Source organism: Bombina bombina, chromosome 9, assembly GCF_027579735.1.
Source record: "Bombina bombina isolate aBomBom1 chromosome 9, aBomBom1.pri, whole genome shotgun sequence".
Lineage (NCBI taxonomy): Eukaryota > Metazoa > Chordata > Amphibia > Anura > Bombinatoridae > Bombina > Bombina bombina.
In genome coordinates this window covers 280402811-280423018 of record NC_069507.1, presented here as the reverse complement: position 1 = coordinate 280423018, position 20208 = coordinate 280402811, and the positions used below count along the sequence as shown (strand labels likewise).

Genomic DNA, 20208 nt, shown 5'->3' with positions numbered 1-20208 from the left:
AGTATGTTTTCTCTATCAGATGACTATATACAGTACAGTATGTTTTCTGTATCAGATGACTATATACAGAACAGTATGTTTTCTCTATCAGATGACTATATACAATACAGTATGTTTTCTGTATCAGAGGACTATATACAATACAGTATGTTTTCTCCATCAGGGGACTGACAGACATATCTATCCTCCGGTCTTTTATACACCTGCGATATGTGGATGTTTCCCAGAATCTCTTGAGGGACATTTCCCCACTGGCAGCTCTAACACATCTTCTGTCCTTACGCGTTGATCAGAACCAGCTGCTGAATGTCAGTGGGTTAGGGGACCTGCCATACCTACAGCAGGCCAGCTTTGCACAGAACCGTATGCGCAGCCTGGAAGATGTTGCACAGTCCCGTCTTGAGTCCCTCAGCTTAATTGGTCAGTGGTGTCCTGTGATCTCTTTTGTTAATTAGTTTTGGGTCCCATTATACTTCTGCTCACTGTATCTGTACCCATCTGCTCTCTGTCTCTGTTCCCATCTGCTCTCTGTCTCTGTACCCATCTGCTCTCTGTCTCTGCACCCATCTGCTCTCTGTCTCTGCGCCCATCTGCTCTCTGTCTCTGCGCCCATCTGCTCTCTGTCTCTGCGCCCATCTGCTCTCTGTCTCTGCGCCCATCTGCTCTCTGTCTCGGTGCCCATCTGCTCTCTGTCTCTGTGCCCATCTGCTCTCTGTCTCTGTGCCCATCTGCTCTCTGTCTCTGTACCCATCTGCTCTCTGTCTCTGTCCCCATCTGCTCTCTGTCTCTGTGCCCATCTGCTCTCTGTCTCTGTGCCCATCTGCTCTCTGTCTCTGTGCCCATCTGCTCTCTGTCTCTGTGCCCATCTGCTCTCTGTCTCTGTACCCATCTGCTCTCTGTCTCTGTACCCATCTGCTCTCTGTCTCTGTACCCATCTGCTCTCTGTCTCTGTACCCATCTGCTCTCTTTCTTTGTACCCATCTGCTCTCTTTCTTTGTACCCATCTGCTCTCTGTCTCTGTACCCATCTGCTCTCTGTCTCTTTGCCCATCTGCTCTCTGTCTCTGTACCCATCTGCTCTCTGTCTCTGTACCCATTTGCTCTCTGTCTCTGTACACATCTGCTCTCTGTCTCTGCGCCCATCTGCTTTCTGTCTCTGTCCCCATCTGCTCTCTGTCCCCATCTGCTCATCTGCTCTCTGTCTCTGTGCCCATCTGCTCTCTGTCTCTGTGCCCATCTGCTCTCTGTCTCTGCACCCATCTGCTCTCTGTCTCTGTACCCATCTGCTCTCTTTCTTTGTACCCATCTGCTCTCTTTCTTTGTACCCATCTGCTCTCTGTCTCTGTACCCATCTGCTCTCTGTCTCTTTGCCCATCTGCTCTCTGTCTCTGTGCCCATCTGCTCTCTGTCTCTGTGCCCATCTGCTCTCTGTCTCTGTACCCATCTGCTCTCTGTCTCTGTACCCATCTGCTCTCTGTCTCTGTACCCATCTGCTCTCTGTCTCTGTACCCATCTGCTCTCTGTCTCTGTACCCATCTGCTCTCTTTCTTTGTACCCATCTGCTCTCTTTCTTTGTACCCATCTGCTCTCTGTCTCTGTACCCATCTGCTCTCTGTCTCTTTGCCCATCTGCTCTCTGTCTCTGTACCCATCTGCTCTCTGTCTCTGTACCCATTTGCTCTCTGTCTCTGTACACATCTGCTCTCTGTCTCTGCGCCCATCTGCTTTCTGTCTCTGTCCCCATCTGCTCTCTGTCCCCATCTGCTCATCTGCTCTCTGTCTCTGTGCCCATCTGCTCTCTGTCTCTGTGCCCATCTGCTCTCTGTCTCTGCACCCATCTGCTCTCTGTCTCTGTACCCATCTGCTCTCTTTCTTTGTACCCATCTGCTCTCTTTCTTTGTACCCATCTGCTCTCTTTCTTTGTACCCATCTGCTCTCTGTCTCTTTGCCCATCTGCTCTCTGTCTCTGTACCCATCTGCTCTCTGTCTCTGTACCCATTTGCTCTCTGTCTCTGTACACATCTGCTCTCTGTCTCTGTACCCATCTGCTCTCTGTCCTGTACCCATCTGCTCTCTGTCTCTGTACCCATCTGTGTTTAGGTGTAGTTGGTACCTTCTACAGTTGTGGTGTGTGTGTGTTTAGGTTGGGTTGGTACCTTTTACAGTAGTTGTGTGTGTTTGTTTAGGTGTGGTTGATACTTTCTACAGTTGTGGTGTGTGTATTTAGGTGTGGTTGGTACGTTCTACAGTTGTGGTGTGTGTATTTAGGTGTGGTTGGTACGTTCTACAGTTGTGGTGTGTGTAGGTGTTGTCAGTGCCTTCTACAATTGTGGTGTGTGTGTTTACTTGTGGTTAGTGTGTGTTTACTTGTGGTTAGTGTCTGTGACGACCTCTGGCTACCCAGACTGGGTAGCTCCGCCAAAAGGGTCCTTCCGGTACCTGGAACATGTAGCTGTAGAGCGGAGAACGTGATTTTAGCAAGAGCCCACCTAATAACCAGGCAAGACCAGTATTAAGGTGAAACACGAACAGACTTTATTGGGAAAACCACACAGCTTATATACACATTCTCATCTTGATAAGAGCCTTATCTGATCCTGCCATTCCCGTCCCTCCAGACAGGCTGGTGCCTCCATAGAAGCCATAGTCATATAGACTATATACCCCCACAGTATCTAGGTCGCGGTTTCAGGGTGATCCCGGGGGAGCGGCGGCCTTTCAAGGGTGTAGTTGGAAAGCTCCTGGTCCCCAGATGGTAAAGTCCAAAAAGCAACATAATCCATTACTGGGGACCGGAGTGACAGCCTGGCAAAGATACTCAGGAACAGCCTAAAGTGGGGGGATGTCCAAACTCCCCGATTCCTGAGCAGGCTCCCCCTCAGCACTCACTCTAACCCCTGTCCACCAAAGGCCTAGCAAATCCCTAAAAGAGCGGAGCTCTGGGGCAAAGGGCCTCTGAAGCGACCTAGGGTAAAGTTCAGTGGGGACCACTAGCAAGCCCAGCCGGTGAGTAGTTTCATAATTCCGACAAGGTAGGAAGGGGCCAAGCGGCGGAGCATCAGCTTTTTCCATGACAATGTGCAATCAGGGTAACAATACAAGGGAAGCTGGTGGGGGACACAATAATCCACAATAAGGGGAATAGGTAGCCATGGCAGCCTGATATTCATGACAGTGCTCCCCCCTTCAAAGTCCGGCAGACCTGGCTAGATCCTGACGGGTTGGCTTGGGGCTTTCCGTTGGTGCTATTCCAATTCAGTTTTCCAGGAGAGGCTATCTGCATTGCCGTCACTCTTTCCCGGCCGAGACGTAATTGTAAAGTTGAAGGGCTGCAAAGTTATGCTCCACCGCAACAGATGTTCATTGTCCCTGGAAACCCGGTTAAGCCATACTAGTGGGTTGTGGTCGGTGAGCACTGTGAAGGACCTTCCGTATAGGAATGGCTGCAGTTTCTTGAGAGCCCACACCAGTGTCAAGCATTCCTTCTCAACTGCCGCGTAGCCTACCTCCCGAGGTAGTCATTTTCTGCTGATGTAGGCTACAGGGTGTTCACAGCCTTCCTCATCTACCTGGCTCAGCACTGCTCCCAACCCAAACATGGAGGCATCTGTATGAACACAAAAACGTTTGGATGGGTTAGGAGCGGCCAGGATAGGGGCAGAGACTGTCTTCAGTTGCTGGAAGGCAGCCTTGCACTCGGGGGACCACAGGACTTGCCAGGGTAAGTGTTTTCAGGTCGGTCAGGGCTTTGGCCAGGGTGCTATAGCTGGGGAAAACTTATGGTAGCACCCTGCTGTACCAAGGAAGGCGAAAACTTGGGTTTTGGTCTTGGGGTCGGCCAGTTAGCGACTGCCTCAATCTTGGCTGGCTCCGGCCTCTGATTCCCACAGCCCACTCGGTGCCCAAGGTACGGACCTCCAAACGCCCTACAGTGCACTTGTCGGGCTTCAGCGTCAGGCCCGCAGCCCTGATGTGGTCCAAAACGGTGCCTAAGGTGGACTAAGTGTTCCTCCCAGCTATTGCTGTAGATCACAATGTCATCCAGGTATGCGCAGGCATAATCTTGGAGTCCATCGAGGAGGCGATCTACGATCCTCTGGAACGTCGCCGGAGCATTCTTCATCCCAAACGGCATGAACTTAAACTGGTACAGGCCGAATGGGGTAATGAATGCTGACTTCGGAATGGATTCCGGGTCCAGGGAAATCTGTCAGTACCTCTTGCACAGATCTAACGACGTTAGAAAGTTACCCTGGGCGATGCGGTTTAACATTTCATCTACCCTGGGCATAGGATAGGCATCGGTCGTGGTCCATCATTAAGCCTACGGTAATCTATACAGAAGCGGTTTGTGCCATCCCGCTTGGGTTCCAGCACCACCGGGGATGCCCAGGGACTGTTGGAGGACTTGATAACTCCGTATCGACCATCTCCCTAAGTTTGCTGCGCATGCCTTCCCTAACTGATTCGGGGAGCCGCTACGCCAGCTGCCGCAAAGGCGCCTGTACTGGGGTCTCTACACGGTGCACCGCTGTGGTGTACCCAGGATCTGTGAAGAACATGTCCTGCCGCCTCTCTAGCACCTGTTTCACTTGCTCTCGCTGTGCCTTCCCTAGCTTTGCATCTAGCCTGATGTCTCCTACGCCTGCTGGTGCCCTACTCCGCCCGGGTAGCTCCGGCATGGGGAGACTTTCCTGAGTCCTCCATGGCTGGAGCGCATATGGAGGCTACCTCCTCTGGCCTCTCCTGGTACACCTTCGGCATGTTCACATAAATGGTCCAGCGGACTCGTTCATCTGAACATTTGGCTACCAGGTAGGTAGTATCACAAAGCTGCTCTATCACTCGGTAGGGTCCCTGCCAAGAAGCCTGCAGCTTGTCTGTCTTGGTCGGTTTTAGGGCCAGAACCTTCTGCCCCACTTCTAGGGTGCGGTTACGAGCATTACGGTTGTACCTCCACTTCTGCCTACCTTGGGCGATCTGAAGGTTCTCTCACACTCTGGCGGCGAGGTCCTTCAGTCAGTCCCTGAACTCCAGGACATACCCCACTATGGAGTGTCCCTCCTCCCCAACTGATCCTTCCCAGTGGGCTCTACGAAGGTCTAGGGGCCCCCTCACCCTCCGGCCATATACTAACTCAAAGGGGGAGAACTCGGTAGATTCCTGGGGCACCTCCCTGTAAGCGAACAGGAGGTGCGGCAGGTATGTCTGCCAGTCCTTGTGAGAGGCTGAGAACGTCCAAAGCAGCTGCTTTAGTGTCCCGTTAAACCTCTCACAAAAACCGTTGGTCTGGGGTGGTATGGGGAGCTTTGCAGGGGTCTTACCCCGCAAAGCTTCCATAGCTGCTGGGTGAGCTCAAGTCCCTTGGTCCGAGATAATCTCCCGGGAGAAAACCACTCTGGCAAAGATGCGGAGCAGAGTATCGGCTACGGTCTCTGCCTGGCTGTTGGCAAGGGGAATTTCCTCCGGGTACTGTGTAGCGTAGTACATTACCATCAGTATATATCTCTTCCCCGAGGGACTGGGACGGGGCAAGGTGCCAACGATGTCAACAGCTATCCTGCTGAATGGTTCGTCGATGATAGGTACGAGATGCAGGGAGGTTTTAGAGTGATCACTGGTTTTCCCTACTCTCTGATAAATGTCGCAGGTACGGCAGTACTGTCTAACATCTCCCGTTATCCCGGGCCAGAAGAAGGTCTGGGTCAGTCGTGGCAGGTCCTAGTAATCCCTAGATATCCGGCCACTGGAATGTCATGCCCGATGCGCAGCAGGTCGTACCGGTACTTTTGCGGTACCACCAACTGTTGCTTGGGCATCTGCTTGCTCCCACCACCCTCGGTAACCCGGTACAGAAGTCCTCTGTCCCACTCAAAGCGGACCCACCTACCCACCCTGGATCAGTCCTCGCTCGGGCTTGGAAGGGGGCTAACGTCGGGTCGCTTAATGTCTCCTGGGCAAAGTCAGAGGGGGAAGACCAGGAGACAGGATGGTCGGTCGGGGTAGTAGTCGGGTAAAGCTGTCTTACCTCGGTCCCAGGGTTGAGTGCGGCAGTTTGGAGCCTGGCTTGTTGGCGGGTGGTGACTGGGCAAGTATCCGTAGTGCCATCCATAATGAAGGAGGTAGCGAGATATCCCAAGTCATTTCCCAATAAGACTTCCGCCGGCAAGTGGGCCATGACTCCCACTTCGACAGCACGGGAGCCGGCACCCCAATCTAGGTGCACCTTACCCCCAGCCACACGAACTGTAATAGATTTCTTAGTCTGGTCAGAACTGGTGACCAGGTGTGGCTGGACAAGAGTAATGGTAGCTCCGCTGTCCGGTAGTCCTTGGGCCTGCTGGCCATTGATCCATACCAGCTGGCGATGGTGCAGCCGGTTGTGGCCAGCTGCCGCCTGCACCAGGTCAACCTCATGCAGAACCCCAAATTCTTCTTCGACCCAAACAGCGGTGTCCGCTAGGCTAGCTGATTTGAAACAGTTAGCCGCTCCTCTGGGGACCCCAGCTGGTGCTCTGGTCCAGTTGGGGTGGGGCGGATTCTTGGGGCAATTGGAACGTACATGGCCCTGGAGCAGGGGGGTGCCGGTAGGTCACTTGTCATGGATGGTTTGTACCTTCTACAGTTGTGATGTGTGTTTAGGTGTGGTTGGTACCTTCTACAGTTGTGATATGTGTTTAGGTGTGGTTGGTACCTTGTATAGTTGTGGTGTGTGTGTTAAGGTATGGTTAGTGTCTGCTATAGTTCTGTGTGTGGTTGGTACCTTGTATAGTTGTGATGTGTGTGTTTAGGTGTGGTTGGTACCTTCTACAGCTGTAGTGTGTATGTTTAGGTGTGGTTGGTACCTTCTGCAGTCATGGTGTGTGTGTTTAGGTGTGGTTGGTACCTTCTACAGTTGTGGTGTGTGTGTTTAGGTGTGGTTGGTACCTTCTACAGTTGTGGTGTGTGTTTAGGTGTGGTTGGTACCTTCTACAGTTGTGGTGTGTGTGTTTAGGTGTGGTTGGTACCTTGTACAGTCGTGGTGTGTGTGTTAAGGTGTGGTTAGTGTCTGCTATAGTTGTGGTGTGTGTGGTTTGTACCCTCTACAGTTGTGGTAAGTGTGTGTTTAGGTGTGGTTCGTACCTTCTACAGTTTTGATGTGTGTGTTTAGGTGTGGTTGGTACCTTCTACAGTTGTGGTGTGTGTGTTTAGGTGGAGTTGGTACCTTGTATAGTTGTGATGTGTGTGTTTAGGTGTGGTTGGTACCTTCTACAGTCGTAGTGTGTGTGTTTAGGTGTGGTTTGTACCTTGTACAGTTGGGCTGTGTGTGTTTAGGTGTGGTTGGTACCTTCTACAGTTGTGGTGTGTGTGTGTGTGTTTAGATGTGGTTGGTACCTTCTACAGTTGCGGTGTGTGTGTTTAGGTGTGGTTGGTACCTTCTACAGTCATGGTGTGTGTGTTTAGGTGTGGTTGGTACCTTCTGCAGTTGTAGTGTGTGTGTTTAGGTGTGGTTGGTACCTTCTACAGTTGTGGTGTGTGTATTTAGGTGTGGCTGGTACCTTCTACAGTTGTGGTGTGTGTGTTTAGGTGTGGTTGGTACCTTCTACAGTCGTGGTGTGTGTGTTTAGGTGTGGTTGGTACCTTCTACAGTTGTGGTGTGTGTGTTTAGGTGTGGTTGGTACCTTCTAAAGTCGTGGTGTGTGTGTTTAGGTGTGGTTGGTACCTTCTAAAGTCGTGGTGTGTGTGTTTAGGTGTTGTTGTACCTTCTACAGTTGTGGTGTGTGTGTTTAGGTGTGGTTGGTACCTTCTGCAGTCGTGGTGTGTGTGTTTAGGTGTGGTTGGTACCTTCTACAGTCGTAGTGTGTGTGTTTAGGTGTGGTTGGTACCTTCTACAGTTGTGGTGTGTGTGTTTAGGTGTGGTTGGTACCTTCTACAGTTGTGGTGTGTGTGTTAAGGTGTGGTTGATGCCTTCTACAGTTGTGGTATGTATGTTTAGGTGTGCTTTGTACCTTCTACAGTTGTGGTGTGTGTGTTAAGGTGTGGTTAGTGTCTGCTATAGTTGTGGTGTGTGTGCTTTGTACCTTCTACAGTTGTGGTAAGTGTGTGTTTAGGTGTGGTTGGTACCATCTACAGTTGTAGTGTGTGTCTTTGTGTGGTTGGTACCTTCTACAGTTGTGTGTGTATTTAGGTGTGATTGGTCCCTTTTACAGTCTTGGTTTGTGTGTTTAGGTGTGGTTGGTACCTTCTACAGTCATGGTGTGTGTGTTTAGGTGTGGTTGGTACCTTCTACAGAGTCTTGGTGCGTGTGTTTAGGTTTAGTTTGTTATTAAAGGAGTTTTTAGCTACCCTGGACGACTCCGACACTACTAAGAAGTCTAGTAAACTAAACAAGTATTTTGATATACCTTCCATGGTGGAGGTTTTTCCTGTACCAGATCGGGCTACAGAGATTATTGCTAGGGAATGGGAGACACCGGGTATCCCTTTTTCTCCATCCCCTATATTTAAGAAGATGTTTCCTATAGCAGACTCTATTAAGGAGTCTTGGCAGACGGTACCCAAGGTGGAAGGGGCAATTTCCACGCTAGCCAAGAGGACCACTATTCCCCTAGAGCAGGGGTCAGCAACCTTCGGCTCCCAGATGTTTTGTAACTACATTTCCCATGATGCTCAGATAGCCTAAAGAGTGTCTCAGCATCATGGGAAATGTAGTTCCAAAACATCTGGGAGCCGAAGGTTGCTGACCCCTGCCCTAGAGAATAGTTGTTCCTTTAAGGATCCTATGGACAAGAAATTAGAGGGGTTACTCAAGAAAATGTATGTACACCAGGGTTTACAATGGAAACCCGCGGTGTGCGTTGCTACCGTCACTATTGCGGCAGCATACTGGTTTGATGCATAGTCTGATTCTATTCTGACAGACACTCACCCTCAAAGAATTCCAGGATAGGATCAAGGCCCTTAAGTTGGCCAATTATTTTATTACTTATGCCTCCCTACAGGTTATTAAACTAGGAGCAAAAATTTCTGGTTTTGCCATATTTGCTCACAGAGTCTTATGGTTGAAATCCTGGTCTGCAGAAGTGTCATCTAAGTCTAAGCTTTTGGTGATCCCTTACAAGGGAAAGACCTTGTTTGGGCTGGTCTGGCTGAGATAATTCCCGACATTACGGGAGGAAAGGGCCATTTTCTCCCTCAGGATAAGAGGAATAAGCAGAAGGGACATCAGAGTAATTTTCGTTCCTTTCGAAACTTCAAGGGTAAGCCTTCCTCTCCTTCTTACAAGCAGGAACATCCCAAGTCTTCCTGGAGGCCCAACCAGCCTTGGAACAAGTGAAAAAAGTCCAAGAAACCTGCTGTTGATTCAAAAGCAGCATGAAGGGCCTGCCCCCGATCCGGGACCAGATCTTGTAGGGGGCAGACTTTCCTTCTTCGCTCAGGCTTGGGTTCGGGATGTTCAGGATCCCTGGGCGGTGGACATCATGTCCCATGGAAACAAACTAGAGTTCAAGACCTTTCCTCCCAGAGGCAGGTTTCTCCTTTCAAAATTATCTGTAGACCAGATAAAAAGAGAGGCGTTCTTATACTGTGTTCAGGACCTTTTTGACCTGGGAGTGAAAGTTCCTGTCCCGATGCAGGAACAGGGTCTGGGGTTCTACTCCAATCTGTTCGTGATTCCCAAGAAAGAGGGAACCTTCAGACCAATTTTAGATCTCAAAAGTCTAAACAAATTCCTCAGAGTACCGTCCTTCAAGATGGAAACTATTCATTCCATTCTTTCCTTGGTTCAAGAGGGTCAATTTATGACAACGGTAGATTTAAAGGACGCTTACCTGCATGTTCCCATCCACAGGGACCATCACAAGTTTCTGAGGTTTGCATTTCTAGACAAACACTTCCAGTTTGTGGCTCTTCCATTCGGCCTTGCCAGAGCTCCCAGAATTTTTCAAAGGTTCTGGGATCCCTGTTGGCGGTACTCTGATTGCGTGGCATTGCAGTGGCGCCTTATCTGGACGACATTCTGGTTCAGGCTCCATCCATCAATGAAATTTTTTCTGACAGAAGTTAGGAAATCATAGATTTCTTTCAAGTAATTAGCAAGAGTCCATGAGCTAGTGACGTATGGGATATACATTCCTACCAGGAGGGGCAAAGTTTCCCAAACCTTAAAATGCCTATAAATACACCCCTCACCACACCCACAATTCAGTTTTACAAACTTTGCCTCCCATGGAGGTGGTGAAGTAAGTTTGTGCTAGATTTCTATGTTGATATGCGCTTCGCAGCAGGCTGAAGCCCGGTTTTCCTCTCAGTGCAGTGAATGTCAGAGGGATGTGAAGAGAGTATTGCCTATTTGAATACCATGGTCTTCCTCTAGGGGATCTATTTCATAGGTTCTCTGTTATCGGTCATAGAGATTTCTTCTCCTACCTCCCTATCGACGATATACTCTTATATACCATTACCTCTACTGATTCTCATTTCAGTACTGGTTTGGCTATCTACTTTATGTAGATGAGTGTCTTTGGGTAAGTAAGTCTTATCTTTTATTTATGACATTCTCAGCTATGGTTTGGCACTTTCATATGTAAAGTTCTAAATATATGTTTTATACTTATATTTGCCATGATTCAGGTCAATCAGTTTATTTTCCTTCTTTCAGACTGTCAGTTTAATTTTTTTGGGAAAATGCATATGAATTTAAATATTTTTCTTACCTAAATTTTCAATTTACTTTTTTCCTTTAAATTGCGGGCTGTTAGGCTCGCGGGTGCAAAAAATGCTAGAATTTATTGCGTCATTTTTGGCGCGAGAATTTTTTAGGCGCGAGATTGACATTTGTCTGACGTCAATGACGTCATTTCCGGCATCGTAGTTGACGCCGGAAGTTTTCACGTAGTTGTGTCATTTTTTGGCTCTCGTGTTTGTTGCAGACGTTTTTGGCGCCAAAAAATATGTGGGCGTCATTCTTGGCGCCAGATTTTTAACATTATTTAAGTCTCATTTTTTAGTTGCTTCTGGTTTCTAGAGGCCTGTTCTGTTTGCGTTTTTTCCCATTCCTGAAACTGTCATTTAAGGAATTTGATAATTTTGCTTTATATGTTGTTTTTTCTATTACATATTGCAAGATATTCCAAAAACTGTTTCTGTATCAGGAAATACTATTGGATTCCTGATGACTGATATCAGTCCTACCAAAGCTAAGTTCATTTATTTTAATGTTATGAATGTTTATCTTTAGCTATGGTTTGTAATAAGTTATCATGATAAACTTTTACATGCAGAGTCCATTAGTATTTATGCATTATCTATTGCTATTCTTTTTACATCTAATGTACAAGATATACTTAGTAATTTATAAGAATATTTTTCTGATTCTATTCTAAAGGCTTTGTCTGCCAATACCGCCTTCTAATAAAAATTTTAGGTCTTTTTTAAACTTCTCATTTAGTTGATGAAGTTTCAAATGACCAACAACATACTGAATTATCCTTCTCTGATGGTGTTTTTTCTCATTCAGAATATTCTTCATCAGATATTGACACTAACAAATCTACTTTTTTATTTTTAAATAGAGTACATTCGTTCTTTGTTGAAAAGGTGTTGATTATTTTGGATATTGAAGTAACTAGTTCTTTTGATTAAGACTAGCTAACATTAAATTCTGCTTATTAACCTTCTGTGGTTTCTTCAGAGGTTTTTTTCCAGTTCCTGATACTAGGGAATGGAATAGGCCGGGAATTTCTTTTATTCCTTCTTTAAGGTTTTTAAATTGTATCCTTTGCCGGCAGTTAGTTTTCAGTTTTGAGGAAAGATTCTCCAAGTTAATGGGGCTATCTTTACTCTTGCTAAACATTCTACTATTCCTATAGCAAATAGTATTTATTTTTTTCCTTCAGATGGGAAACTTGTATCTTATTTAAGGAAAATTATTTATTTTCAGGTACTTTTCTTAGACCTGTAATTTATTTGGCTGATGTTGCAACTGCTTCAACTTTCTGGTTGAATACTTTAGTTCAACAAGTATCAGATTATGATTTGTTTAGCATTGTTAAGTTGATCAACATGCTAATAATTTCATTTGTGTCGTCATTTTTTTGATATTTTCGCAAATGAGGTTTAATCTATGTCTTTAGCTATTTTAGCTAGAAGAACTTTGTGACTTCAATCTTGGAATGCTAATTTGATTTCTAAATTTCATATTTCTTTTTTTACAAGGTAATCAATTATTTGGTTCACAATTGGATTCAATTCTTCAGCTGCTACTCTGGGCTTCAAGATTGAGTTCTAAGACTAAATCTTAAGCTTATATTAGTTTTTGTTCTTACTAAGGAACGGAATCCTAATTCTTCCCCAAGTAACATGTTTATAATTGGAAGTTTTCTTCATTCAATTTAAGCCATTTAAAAGATCAAAGTCAGCTCCCCAAATTTGCATGTAGGTGTGATTCTTATTCCAGCTTAGCTGGTAAGGGGCAGGTTAAGACCTTTTTTAAAAATTTGTTTGGTTCAATTCGGTCCAAACTTCTTAGATTTGGGTACAGAATAGGATTCAGAGTAAAACCGCCTGTGAGGAGTCTTTTTTTCTCTAACATATTCCAGCTATTTCAGTAAGGCTCACACTTTCCTGAAGTGTGTTTCAGACCTGTATGTATTGGGTACTTGTGAAGCGTGGCTGGTCACCCAGTGGGGCTCAAGGCGCTGCTCAGACCTGGAGTTTTCTGGGGTATTTATACCAGTTCCATTTTAGGAACAGGGTTTGGGGGTTTTATTCAAAACTATTCATTGTCCCAAAGATAGAAGATCTTTTTGAATTGTCATATAAGTGTACTATCTTTTAGAATGGTGTTTATATGGTCTATTCTGCCTTTTGTCAGTGAGGGCATTAGTTGTTTATAATAGATACAATAGATGCATATCTTCATTTTCTGTTTTCATTCAGATTATTTTCATTTTCTGAGATTCTCTTTTTTTGACAAGCATTACCAATTTGTTGCTTTTCCTTCTGGTCTAGCGACAGCTCTAAGAATTTTTTCAAGGTTCTCAGTGTTTCCTTATTTGGACGGTCTTGTGGTACTGGCTCATTCTTTTCGTTCTGCAGAATCTCATACAATTCAACTTTTGTTGTTTCTTCAAGACATGGTTAGAGGATCTTTTTATCAAAAGCTCCTTGATTCCTCAGACAAGGGTCACCTTTTTTAGGTAGATTGTGTCAATGTCTTTGTCTCTAACAGACAAGTGACAATTTTATTGGGTTCCGTTTGTCAGAACCTTCAGTCTCTAATATTTCCTTCAGTTGCTATATGCATGGAAGTTTTAGGTCTCATGGCTGCAGCATTGGATTCGATTCCCTTTGCTCATTTTCATAGGAAACCTTTTCAGTTTTTTATGCTGAATTAATGGTGCAGGGATTCTAGGATATCACTTTTTATATCTTTGAATCCCAATGTTCAACTATCTTTGACTTGGTGGTTAGATCACCATCATATAGTTCTACGGTCTCTTCGGTTCATTCAACCTGGACCATGATCACTACAGATGCGAGTCTTTTAGGTTGGGAGGCTGTCTGGGGATCTCTGTCAGCACAAGGGGTTTGGAAATCTCAGGAGGCGAGATTGCCATTCGATATTTTGGAACTCCGTGCATTTCTCAGAGTTCTTCAGTTTTGGCTTCTTTTTGAAGAAAGAGACGTTTATTGTTTTTCAGACAGACAATGTCACAACTGTGGCGTATGTCAATCATCAGGGTGGGACTCTCAGTCCTTAGGCTGTGAAAGAAGTATCTCGGATACTTGCTTGGGCTAAATGCAGCTCCTGTCTAATTTCTGCGGTCCATTTCCCAGGTATAGACAATTGGGAAGCGGATTATCTCTATCAATCAAGCTTTACATCCGGGAGAATGGTCTCTTTACCCAGATGTGTTTTTTCAGGGGCCTATTCAGGTCCGGGGATCCTCAGGCGGAAGCAGTGTATGCATTGACACTTCCTTGGAGTTATCAATCTGCCTATATTTTTTCGCCTCTGGTTCTTCTTTTTAGAGTGATTTTCAAAATCATCAGGGAGCAACCTTTTGTGTTGCTGGTGGTTCCAGCATGGCCGCACAGGTTTTGGTATATGGTTCTTGTTCGGATGTCCAGTTGCCAATCTTGGTCACTTCCATTAAGGCCAGACCTTATATCTTAACATTCGTTTTTTCCCATCAGGAACTCAAATTATTAATTTGATGGTATGGAAATTTAACGTTTAGTACTTAGTCATAGAAGTTTCTTTGACTCAGTGATTAATACTATGTTGCAGGCTCGTAAATCTGTGTCTATTAAGATTTATTATCGAGTTTGGAAGATTTACATCTCATGATGCTCTTCTCATAAATTCTCTTGGTATTCTTTTAGAATTCCTAGGATTTTATAGTTTCTTCAGGATGGTTTGGATAAGGGTTTATTGTCTGCAAGTTCCTTGGAAGGACAAATCTCTGCTTTTTCTGTGCTGTTTTCACAGAAAAATTTGCTAATCTTTCTGTTATTCATTGTTTTGTTCAGGCTTTGGTTCGTATCAAGCCTGTCATTAAGCCAGTTTCTCCTCCTTGGAGTCTTAATTTGGTTCTGAGGGCTTTACAGGCTCTTCCGTTTGAGCATATGCTTTCTTTGGACATTAAAAATACTTTCATGGAAAGTATTGTTCTTTTTAGACATCTCTTAAGCTAGAACAGTTTTTGCATTATCTGCTCTTGTGAGTCTCCTTTTTCTGATTTTTCATCAGGATAAGGTGATTTTGCTGTCTTCATTTCAATTTTTACCTAAAGTTGTGAATTCTAAAAACATTAGTAGAGGAATTATTGTCCCTTCCGTGTGTCCTAATCTTAAGAATTCTTTGGAAAGATTCTTACATTCTTTGGATGTGGTTTTGAAATATTATGTTGAAGCTACTCAGATTTCAGAAAGACTTCTAGTCTATTTGTTATCTTTTCTGGTTTTAGGAAAGGTCAGAAGGCTTCTGCCATTTCTTTGGCATCTTGGTTAAAGCTTTTGATTCATCATGCTTATTTGGAGTCGGGTTAATCCCCGCCTCAGAGGATTACGGATCATTCTACTAGGTAAGTTTCTACTTCCTGGGCATTTAAGAATGAAGCTTCTGTTGATCAGATTTGCAAAGCAACGACTTGGTCTTCTTTACATACTTTTACTAAATTCTACCATTTTGATGTTTTCTCTTCTTCAGAAGCAGTTTTTGGTAGAATAGTACTTCAGGCAGCTGTTTCAGTGTGATTCTTCTGCTTATAATTTCAGTTTTTTTCATTATAAAAATTGAAACTTTTGATTTGGGTTGTGGATTAATTTTTCAGCGGAATTGGCTGTCTTTATTTTATCCCTCCCTCTCTAGTGACTCTTGCGTGGAAGTTCCACATCTTGGGTATCTGCTATCCCATACGTCACTAGCTCATGGACTCTTGCTAATTACATGAAAGAAAACATAATTTATGTAAGAACTTACCTGATAAATTCATTTCTTTCATATTAGCAAGAGTCCATGAGGTCCACCCTTTTTGTGGTGGTTATGATTTTTTTGTATAAAGCACAATTATTCCAATTCCTTATTTTTTATGCTTTCGCTCCTTTCTTATCACCCCACTTCTTGGCTATTCCTTAAACTGAATTGTGGGTGTGGTGAGGGGTGTATTTATAGGCATTTTAAGGTTTGGTAAACTTTGCCCCTCCTGGTAGGAATGTATATCCCATACGTCACTAGCTCATGGACTCTTGCTAATATGAAATAAATGAATTTATCAAGTAAGTTCTTAAATAAATTATGTTTTTAGATTCCTGTCTAGCACTTCAGTACTCTCCTCGGCCATCAGTGGCTCAATGTATGGAGGTAATTGGTCTGATGGTAGCAGCCATGGACATCATCCCATTTGCCCGGTTCCATTTTAGAGCTCTGCAGTTAAGCATGCTCTGGCAGTGGAACGGAGATTATGCAGATCTGTCTCCACGAGTACAGCTGGAGCAGGAGACAAGGGATTCTCTTCTTTGGTGGTTGTCTCAAGATCATCTTTCTCAGGGAACCTGCTTCCGCAGAGCCACCTGGGTGATTGTGACAACGGACGACAGCCTACTGGGATGGGGAGCAGTCTGGAGCTCTCTAAAGGCTCAGGGGACATGGACTCGGTTGGAGTCTGTTTTACCCATAAACATTCTGGAGCTGAGAGCAATCTTCAGTGCTCTCCTGGCCTGGCCTCAGTTAGCTTCGGCCCGGTTTATCAGGTTCCAGTCCGACAACATAAGTTCAGTGGCTTACATCAACCATCAGGGGGAAACTCTGAGTTCCTTGGCCATGGCGGAGGTAGCCAAGATAATTCAGTGGGCGGAGTCCCACAACTGTTGCCTGTCGGCGATCCACATCCCAGGAGTGGATAACTGGGATGCGGATTTTCTGAGCAGACAGACCTTTCACCTGGGGGAGTGGGAACTCCATCCGGAAGTGTTCTCCAGCTTGATTTTCAAATGGGGACAGCCAGAACTGGATCTCATGGCATCTTGGCAGAATGCCAAGCTTCCGAGGTACAGGTCGAGGTCAAGGGATCCTCAGGCGGTACTGATAACCGCTCTGGCGGTACCTTGGAATTTCAGTCTCGCATACTTATTTCCCCCGTTCGCTCTCCTCCCTCGAGTCATTGCTCGAATCCAACAGGAGAGGGCGTCGGTGATCCTCATAGCAGCAGCGTGGCCTTGCAGGATTTGGTATGCAGACCTGGTGGAGATGTCATCTCTTCCACCTTGGAGACTTCCAATGAGAAAGGACCTTCTACTTCAGGGACCCTTCCTCTATCCAAATCTAGTTTCTCTGAAGCTGACTGCTTGGAGATTGAATGCTTAATTTTATCTAAGCGTGGATTTTCAGAGTCGGTCATTGAGACTATGATTCAGGCTCGTAAGCCTGTGACTAGAAAGATTTACCATAAGATATGGCATAAATATCTGCATTGGTGTGAATCCAAAGGCTACTCCTGGAGTAGAGTTCGGATACCTAGAATTTTGTCTTTTCTCCAAGAGGGTTTGGAGAAGGGTTTATTGGCTAGTACCTTGAAGGGTCAAATATCTGCCTTGACTATTTTGTTACATAAACGTCTGGCGGATGTACCAGATGTACAATCGTTCTGTCAGGCCTTGGTCAGAATCAGGCCTGTGTTTAAGCTGGTTACTGCTCCCTGGAGTCTTAATCTAGTTCTTAAAGTTCTTCAACAGGCTCCATTTGAGCCTATGCATTCCTTAGATATTAAGTTGTTATCTTCGAAGGTTTTGTTTCTTGTTGCTATTTCATCTGCTCATAGAGTTTCTGAGCTCTCGGCATTGCAGTATGAGTCTCCTTACCTTATTTTTCATTTGGATAAGGTAGTTTTGCGTACTAAGTTAGGGTTTCTCCCTAAAGTGGTTTCAGACCGGAACATTAATCAGGAGATTGTTGTTCCTTCATTGTGTCCTAACCCTTCTTCTCAGAAGGAACATCTGCTGCACAATCTGGAACGTGCTGCATGCTTTGAAATCATATTTACAGCCGACTAAGGATTTTCATCAGTCTTCTTCTCTGTTTGTGGTTTTCTCTGGGAAACATAAGGGGCAGAATGCTACGGCTACTTCTCTTTCTTTCTGGCTTAAGAGTATCATTCACTTGGCTTATGAAACTGCTGGACAGCAGCCTCCTGAGAGGGTCACGGCTCATTCTACGAGGGCTGTTGCTTCTTCATGGGCATTCAAAAATGAAGCTTCTGTGGAACAGATTTGCAAGGCTGCAACTTGGTCCTCACTTCACACTTTTTCAAAATTCTACAAATTTGATACTTTTGCCTCGGCTGAGGCTTCTTTTGGGAGAAAGGTTCTTCAAGCAGTGGTGCCTTCCGTTTAGGTTCCCTGTCTTGTCCCTCCCTTATCATCTGTGTCCTCTAGCTTGGGTATTGATTCCCAATAGTAATTAAATGATCCGTGGACTCACCGTGTCATTAGAAAGGAAAATAAAATGTATGCTTACCTGATAAATTTATTTATTTCTTGACACGGTGAGTCCACGGCCCGCCCTGTTGTGAGGTTGTTACCACTATGTCAGAAGAAAGGGTATTCCCTCTTTTACTTAAAGCCTGATACCCAATTTAGGCTTACATATGCCACACAGTCTCACACCAGACCTGAATTCTATAGATGTTGATATCAGAATTCGGTTATGCTCATAGACTGTGGGATGACGATATAGTCATATTTACTTGGCAATTGATAAGCAAATAAAATTATACTCCTATGGAAGGAGAATATAATTAACAATATTAACACCCCCTAGTGGATGAAACGTGAGAAGGGGGAGTTCAAATTCTGGTTGACTAAAGTATATAGCAGCAGACTATAGATATACACAATGATGAGTAATGAAATAGCAGTATCAGTTCATATGCTGCTTATCTTAAAGTGGAATGTAGCAGTTGATATATATACACATGTATGCTTGTCAGTTAGAAGCAACAGTTCATTAGTAGGATAGCTTTAAGAGGGAAGCTGCAGTAGATCTTATATATACATGCAGACTTCAGAGTAAATAGTAACAGATAAGCAGCCTAGTGATCAGTGGGAAATGACAGTTCATTTACATACAGATTGCAGGCAAAGAGTTAATCACAGCAGTTCATATGCAGCCAAGCTTAATGTGTGATGCAGCAGTTCATTTATATACAGATTGCAGGCAAAGAGTTAATCACAGCAGTTCATATGCAGCCAAGCTTAATGTGTGATGCAGCAGTTCATTTATATACAGATTGCAGGCAAAGAGTTAATCACAGGAGTTCATATGCAGCCAAGCTTAATGTGTGATGCAGCAGTTCATTTATATACAGATTGCAGGCAAAGAGTTAATCACAGCAGTTCATATGCAGCCAAGCTTAATGTGTGATGCAGCAGTTCATTTATATACAGATTGCAGGCAAAGAGTTAATCACAGCAGTTCATATGCAGCCAAGCTTAATGTGTGATGCAGCAGTTCATTTATATACAGATTGCAGGCAAAGAGTTAATCACAGCAGTTCATATGCAGCCAAGCTTAATGTGTGATGCAGCAGTTCATTTATATACAGATTGCAGGCAAAGAGTTAATCACAGCAGTTCATATGCAGCCAAGCTTAATGTGTGATGCAGCAGTTCATTTATATACAGATTGCAGGCAAAGAGTTAATCACAGGAGTTCATATGCAGCCAAGCTTAATGTGTGATGCAGCAGTTCATTTATATACAGATTGCAGGCAAAGATTTAATCACAGCAGTTCATATGCAGCCAAGCTTAATGTGTGATGCAGCAGTTCATTTATATACAGATTGCAGGCAAAGAGTTAATCACAGGAGTTCATATGCAGCCAAGCTTAATGTGTGATGCAGCAGTTCATTTATATACAGATTGCAGGCAAAGAGTTAATCACAGCAGTTCATATGCAGCCAAGCTTAATGTGTGATGCAGCAGTTCATTTATATACAGATTGCAGGCAAAGAGTTAATCACAGGAGTTCATATGCAGCCAAGCTTAATGTGTGATGCACAGTTCATTTACATACAGATTGCAGGCAAAGAGTTAATCACAGCAGTTCATATGCAGCCAAGCAGTTGATTTATATACAGATTGCAGGCAGTAAGTTAGTAATAGCAGATCATATGCAAATATAAGTAAGTAGCAACAATATATGATAGGTAGATTTGCTATGAATAATCAATGGTCTGTTACAGCGGTTACCGCATCCACGTGTAGGTAATCAAACTTCGTCCGGAGTGTGATAGACTGAGGACTTGCAGGGGTCTCTAGGATAGAGAGACAGGAGTTTCAGGGAGAGCAGGGAGTTGGCGTTCACCTCATCGGCACTTCCTGAATAGACTTCATTACCTAGCAATGTGTCTGGATAGGAGGGGCCTTATAAAGGGCTAGATGTTATGTCTTTAAAGAGACAGTGCTTGATGCATGACACCTGTTTTCTTATGGACAGGGTTTTTATTATAAACTTCAGACACCTCTGCACCTTGTTGCTTCCTTTCTCTCCTTTTCTTCGGTCGAATGACTGGGGTTGGAGGGAAGAGAGGTGATATTTAACAGCTTTGCTGTTGTGCTCTTTGCCGCCTCCTGGTGGGCAGGAGTGATATTCCCAGTAGTAATTAGATGATCCGTGGACTCACCGTGTCAAGAAATAAATACATTTATTAGGTAAGCATAAATT

General features: G+C 44.6%; 1 protein-coding gene across 1 annotated transcript in view; it reads left to right on the top strand.

The window, feature by feature from the left end:
• The window catches only part of LOC128640592 (leucine-rich repeat-containing protein 23-like), a 129888-nt gene that overhangs the window by 8897 nt on the left and 100783 nt on the right, over positions 1 to 20208 (top strand). Inside the window, exon 2 of the mRNA XM_053693063.1 lies at positions 164 to 420. Coding sequence (XP_053549038.1) covers positions 164 to 420 — 257 coding nt within the window. The remainder of the gene's footprint in view (positions 1 to 163; positions 421 to 20208) is intronic.